The sequence below is a fragment of the Xyrauchen texanus genome, chromosome 25 (genome assembly GCF_025860055.1).
Source record: "Xyrauchen texanus isolate HMW12.3.18 chromosome 25, RBS_HiC_50CHRs, whole genome shotgun sequence".
Lineage (NCBI taxonomy): Eukaryota > Metazoa > Chordata > Actinopteri > Cypriniformes > Catostomidae > Xyrauchen > Xyrauchen texanus.
Window position 1 is genome coordinate 10,443,182 of NC_068300.1, and position 7,411 is coordinate 10,450,592.

The 7,411-nt window shown below is 34.9% G+C and overlaps 1 protein-coding gene across 1 annotated transcript in view; it reads right to left on the reverse strand.

Annotated features, from left to right (window-relative positions):
- LOC127618383 (uncharacterized) overlaps positions 1-2,092 on the reverse strand; it is a 58,301-nt gene extending 56,209 nt beyond the window's left edge. The window contains exons 1-2 of the mRNA XM_052090783.1: positions 1,904-2,092; positions 1,230-1,355 (exon numbers count right to left, since the gene is read on the reverse strand). Coding sequence (XP_051946743.1) covers positions 1,230-1,355; positions 1,904-1,951 — 174 coding nt within the window. The 5' untranslated portion in view covers positions 1,952-2,092. The remainder of the gene's footprint in view (positions 1-1,229; positions 1,356-1,903) is intronic.
- Between the last annotated feature and the right edge of the window lie 5,319 nt (positions 2,093-7,411).

Here is a 7,411-nt window from a genome sequence, read left to right on the forward strand (position 1 = left end):
AGGTGGAGAAGGTGATGAGCTCATTCCCACTGATGAGATCACTGCTAAGGGCATCTCCACTGGTTTGCAACAGAACCTGCCAATGAAGGTGGCAAAGGCACCAGTGGCAAAGGCACCGGTGATGGCAAAGAGTACAACAACGTTGGACTTGGTAATGTTGGTGGCACTATTGATAGCAACGAGTACACCAAAGGTGGAGAAGCTGATGAGCTCATTGCCACTGATGAGATCACTGCTAAGGGCATCTCCACTGGTTTGCAACAGAACCTGCCAATGTAGGTGGCAAAGGCACCGGTGATGGCAAAGAGTACAACAACGTTGGACTTGGCAATGTTGGTGGCACTGTTGATAGCAACGTACCAGTTTGGTCTGAGTTTACTTTGTATTAGCTACACACCCATTTTTGCACAGCAATGAATAAGGTGTCAGTGTCGAATATAAATTCCCAAATGGACGTGCTGGCATCAAACTGTCCGAAGACAAGATCTGTCTTTCACTCAACAACAAAGGTCATTTAACGTCAGTGTTCCTGTCGTAAGCACAAGACGACCATTACTATATAAGCTATATATTTTTATATCAATTAAGTCCAGAATCAACATTATGCTGCTTTAATACCCAATACTAATTCAAATTAAAAGGGAGCACATGGAATTTACTTATTTAATTTACCAGAAAGCTTTAGATTTCATAGAGCCTACACTGTAAACAGGGAATGTTTACATTAGGGATGTATATTTCCACCTGATCTAACCTTAAAAATATAATTTTGTTTGTAAAACTTAATGTAATCAGGTTGATTCAAACATATTTAATGATTTTTCATTTAAAAAAGCAATTAGTTGAACCTAACACAATATCTGACAAAACATTTTTACATATGCAGTATATAAAAATTGGTAATAATACAACACATTTGCCCAGTGAAAAACTGTGGGGGATGAACTTTGTGTTTCAGAGGAAGCAAGAAAATCTGTCCTTTTATACAGAGTTTACATGGTCAATGAGACAAACATGCTTTTTTGATTAGTGACATGGAAGTACTGCCGAATTTGAAATATTTCATGTTTATTTTACGTTATAATTTTTCTTTGTTTTCACATTTTATAATCCAGGTTTAAATTCGATTTTGAATCTCAGATTTTCAATGTGGACTCAGGATCCCACTTTGTGGTCCGTTGTGGTTGTTTATTTAATATTGAGGGGCTTTTTCATTTCCCATACTGCACCTCAAGGACAAAATTCTTTTGCAGCTCCTTCAGTTTCCCACTTTTAGCCTGAATTAAAGCTTCATCAACACTCATCTTCCCTGATTTCACCATGTTCATGAGGTTCAGTTGCATTTCATTGCTGAGCTGCAAAAACAACAGAAGTAAAAGAAAAGATTATGCGTGTTCAGAGAACAATAGCATATTAGACAACATTGTATGACAATAATAAACTCATTTGAATAGACTGTTGAAATGAGGAAGTTTTGATGAATATTTCACACACATACACACATTCAGTCATCACCTGTCATTTTCAAGTTCATATGAGAATAATTTGTAAACACATTTTAAACGTGTTGCCCTTCTTGGAAAATTGAAAGTTTTTATATACTTCATGGAGAGTGACAATGCCCTTTTACTGTGATTTTCTATGCCAACTATGTCAACTTTTCTATGTCAATCAGTGTGTTCCATGATATGATATATGCTAAGTGGCATTTATTTACATTTTATGAATGACTAACTGAAATTTAGTTTCTTTACTTACATAAATGTCACATACATAAATATCCTGTAAGTTTTGATACCTTTAATATTTTTAAATAAACATTTAATGTGAACAGTTCTCTTATAATACATTATTGTTGTTGCTAAACAGACTTAAACATAGTTTGCTTAAAATGGGCCCTTACCTGAGGCACATCCACTGTCTTTCTGTGATCCATGTTGTTGGAGTTCATTTAAAACTGAGACCAAAAGAAATGTCAGATCACCCGTCAAGTGTTTACAAATGAAAACCTAATTTAAACTGAGGTTTGCAGCCATTTGAAAAGAGGTTTGTTTGTTTGTGTGTGTGTGAGTGAAAAGAATGAAAGGAGAGCTTTTCTATGGTATGCTTAAATAACTAGGCAACTTCCTTAAATGTTACGTGAAGGTAAAAAAAAAGAAAAAGCTGAAACAAAACACCTGTGCCCTCCCCCACCCTCTTTCTGACTTCTCATCCTCATTTGGGCCATAACAAACACACTCACTTGTAAAAGTATTTAAAGAACATGCTGAACCCTCCTATTGTCTTTGGGTCATTTTTGACCCGGGACAGCTACAGCATAGTTTTTGGTACCGGAACCAAATGTTGTGACTTTGACAAGACCATCAAAACAAACTAAATGAATAAAACGTTTTTTATAAAAATTCTATATATATATATATATATATATATATATATATATATATATATATATATATATATATAATTAAGAGAAATTACTATTTTAAAACAAATAGTTCCGTCCATTGCCTTAACGGGTCAGTTTTGGCCCGTATGGGAAGAACCAGTTGTGACCTTCAGACTTTCCAAATCTAGGAATCAAACTTATTCATAAAAATATTCCAAATTTTCTCAAATTTCGCTCCTAGTCCCATACTATTCTCTAGAAGAAGGAATGGATTTGTTGCAATGAATGTGCAATGTGTGCCCATTTTGAGTGCTGGAAGAGACAATATTTGTTTGTGAAATAGGCATGAATTACAATATTACTCTAAAATGTTACTTTTCTACAATCAGAAATTGTTGTTATATAGTTAAGAAGATATTATAAAATTCCATCAATCATTGAAATAAATATGAATTGAGACATCCTTAGTCAATGTTTGCCAAGTTTTTAAACTTTTTAATTTATTATTATTATTATTTAAAAAATAATGTTACTTTCAGAATATAGAATGTCCCCCTACCGTTATACACTTTGGAGCCACAATAAATCCGATTTTTGTTAAAGGGGTTTTTTGGTGCCGGTGTAGACTGGTTTTCAATGCGGGTCAAAAATGACCTGAAGGATAAAAAAGGAATGTTCAGTTTCTTAAGATAATAGGAGAGTTAAAGTTGAAAGTTTAATCTCCACTTAGCATAAATCAAATCAGATTGTTCATATCTTATTTTTACATCTTCAACTGTAAGATGGCAGCAACCGCAAATACCACGAAATATAAATAGACAAAAAGCATACTCTAAACTTAAATTAAACTTAAATTTACAGTCTTGTTTAAGTATTTTACTGTAATGACATTTTATATTATTTCCTGTAGCAACCCGAATGTCTGCTAAAATACCAGAGTTAGCCAACAGTAAATAGGCTAAGTAAGTAAACAAAATGTGACAACTTATCAAAAAATAATAAATAAATAAATATATTTCATTAGTGAAGTTGTAGTGGTAAACATAACTGTAGTTTATGGTATTTGGCAGCAACTATCCTACAGTTTAGCTGGTTAAACAGGTTAAACATTGTGTCCTTTAGCAATACCCCAACCAGTGGCGTAGATTTGGTTTGAACATTGGAGGGTTGCAGCGTGAGGCATAATTATGTGCCATTCAACACCAGTTTCATGTACAACAGTAAAGAGAAGACTCAGGGGTGCAGGTCTTATGTGAAAAATTGCAAAGAAAAAGCCACTTTTGAAACAGAAAAACAAAAAGAAAAGGTTAGAGTGGGCAAAGAAACACAGAAATTGGACAAAAGATAATTGGAAAAGAGTGTTGTGGATCTTAACCCCATTGAGCTTTTGTGGGATCAGCTAGACTGTGAGGTGCTGTGAGAAGTGCCCGACAAGACAGTCACATCTGAAGTGCTACGGGAAGTGTGGGGTGAAATGTCACCTGAGTATCTGGACCAACTGACTGCTAGAAAGATCTGCAAACCTGTCATTGCTGCACATGGAGGATTTTTTGATGGGAACTTTTTAAAGTACTTTATTATAATTTTTCAAATTGTAATAGTAATTTTTCACATCATTAATGTCCTGACTATACATTGTGATCAGTTGAATGCCACTTTGGTGAATAAAAAACATAATTTGTGTGAAACAAAATTACAGAAGTTTGTTAATGTTATAATTTGATCATGGTGGCTCAGTGGGTAGCACTGTCACCTCACAGCAAGAAGGTCCCTAGTTTGAGTCCAGGCTCATCCAGGGCCTTTCTGTGTGGAGTTTGAACATTCTCCCCATGATTGTGTGGGTTTCGTCTGGGTGCTCCATTTTCCCCCAAAGTCCTTGCCTTAGCAAATTCCTATTCAGATACAGTTTTCAAAAAATGTTAGTATGACAACTTAAAACTGGATGATATTAATTACACTTATGCAACAAAAAATAACAATAAATTATGAATATATATATACAAATTAACAATAAATGGCTATAAATAACAACAAAAATCTACACACACAAAAAAAAAAAATAATAACCTTGCTTTGTGGGGCCCCCTGGTGACACAGGGGCCCTAAGCAGCAGCTTATACATTTACCTTTATATTTATGCATTTGGCAGACGTTGTTATAAAAAAATAATTACACCACCACCACTCCTGGCTTGGTGGGCTACATACTGCTTATAGCTAGAAAAGACCCCACATTTGTGGTTAAAGGCTCCCAAAAAGGGTTATAGTGATACTGTGTGAATATAGGGACAATAGTTATAGGGCAGAATTTGTCGACTTGTTTTTTGAGACAGAAAGACACTTTTTTTGAGCAACAAGTTAAGTGGTAGTAATTGTCAAATTAACCACTTTAGACAAGTGTTAACTATTTTCTGTTCATTTCAGTCACATTTGGCATTTTTTTACATCTCGTCTGTGTGTAGTGGCTTGAAAGATACAAACATGAAAAAACTCAAAACTGGCTTAATACTTACAAAAATGTTGCTTATATTCTCTGAACTGCTCCCCCGGGACTGGATGGGTTTTCACTAGGACGCTTACAGTATTTAATGCCTCAGATATTTCCCAGCTTGTCTGTGAGGAAGCGAGACTGTGAGTTTTTTAGATCTTCCAGGCAATATTTTCAGATCTGTTTGAAGTTCCTTATAGCCAGATTTCTGATGTCATTTTACTGGGATCAGGTTGATTATTTAGAAAGCATATCTCCTCATGGTATGTCCCCAAAACTACTCGGAATTCCCTGTTGAACAGCTTCCTTAACATGGGGGATTTTCTGCTGTCTGTTGATTCTTGAAAGTTGATCCAAATATGGACATGTTTTACTCTAAGGGTGAGTCCTTAAGTGTGCGCGTGATTCACCTGTTTGTGTGGCTGTTGTTCATAAAGCTCTCAACCAATGTTGAGTATCGCTGCAGTTTTGTTAATCTGCTCTCACTTAGAGCTAAAGTGGACATGTATCATCTATGTCCCATCACAAATTATACTGGCACATTATCATAACTTTCCTGTTTCTAGAATTGTTAAGTACACTGGCGGCCAAACTTTTCGAATAATGTAGAGATTTTGCTGATTTGGAAGGAAATTGGTACAGCTGATCACAAAGTATATTCAGGACATTACTGATGTAAAAAACTGCAACATCACTATTTGAAAAAAGTCATTTTTGATCAAATCTAGACAGACCCCATTTCCAGCAGCCATCTCTCAAACACCTTATCCTTGAGTAGTCATGCTAAAATGCTAATTTGGTACTAGAAAATCACTTGCCATTATATCAAACACAGATGAAAGATATTTGGTTTGTTAAATTAAGCTTAACATTGTCTTTGTGTTTGAGTTGCCACAGTATGCAATAGACTGGCATGTCTTATGGTCAGTTTTAGCTTTCTCTGGAAACTCGTCAGTCAATCATTGTTTTGAGGACAGAAGGCTATACAATGCTTGAAGAAAAAAAACTGAAGATTTCATACAAAGGTGTACACTGCAGTCTTCAAAGACAACGGACAACTGTCTCTAACAAGGACAGAAAGAGATGTGGAAGTCCAGATGTACAACTAAACAAGAGGATAAGTACATCAGAGTCTCTAGTTTGAGAAATAGATGCCTCACATGTCCTCCGCTGACAGCTTCATTGAATTCTACCCGCTCAACACCAGTTTCATGAACAACAGTAAAGAGAAGACTCAGTTGTGCAGGACTTATGAGAAGAACTACAAAGAAAAAGCCACTTTTGAAACAGAAAAACAAAAAGAAACGGAGAAGTGTCCGACAAGACAGTCACATCTATGGCAAGTGCTACAGGAAGTGTGGGGTGAAATATCACCTCGGTATCTGTAAAATCTGACAGCTAGAATGCCAAAGATCAGCAAAGCTGTCATTGCTGCACATGGGGGATTTTTTTGATGGGAACTTTTTAAAAGTGCTTTATTATTATTTTTCAAATTGTAATAGTAATCTTTCACATCATTAATGTCCTGACTATACATTGTGATCAGTTGAATGCTACTTTGGTGAATAAAAGCACCAATTTCTTTCCATAAGAGCAAAATACATGTATATATGTAATGTTCTGTCTAAGTGAAAAGAAAAAAGGAAACATGTAAATTAACAGAAAAATACAACAGAAATTTCAAGAGAATGATGTATGTGTACTGTATACTCGTGTTATAAAATACTGATTACTTTCATCATGATTATTTTTTTATTTTATTTAAAATTCACTTCAGAATAAAGATTTTATCTTAACATTTTAAGTGTCATTCACACAATATTTGCTCTCATTGTAAGTCACTTCCCATAACAACAAAAGTTCAAAGATTATTTACAATTTCTGTATGTTCACATAAAACTTGCCACACAATAGCCTATTAGGAAGTCAGCTAGCCCAGACTTCTTTGTAATGCCATATAGCCTGATTACATAGCCAATTTACATTTATTTTGTGTACATTTGAGAGTAACAATTTTAGGACATGCCTATTTAAAAATATATCTCTAATTTCTTTTCCAGCACACAAAATGGTCCCATTTTGCACATCCATTAAAACAAATCCATTCCTTCCCACAAATGTCAACAGCCAATGCCAGTGGATTTTTTTCACGAATTAAGTTATCATTCCTGCAACAGTCAGCCAAAATAAATACATTAAAAAAAGTCCATATAAGTCACATCCACATTCTGTCATGGGTCACTTCATAATAGTTTTTGTTGCCAAGAGGAAGTGAAAATTAACTGTCGTGGTGACAGGAACTGGGAAGTTCTTGCTGTCATGGAGTGAGACTGACAGATAAACCATTTTAAACTTTGGCGATGTTCCTGATACCTGCAAAATTCTAGTGAGTGTTTAATGTTGGCTAATTCATAAAATATTATTTAGTTCTCCAATTTCCACAAATGGGGTGGTCACAAAACTGTAAAAACACCTTTCTGTCAATTTGTATATTATTACTTTACCAATATTATCATTAGCCTACTTTTTCTATCAAGA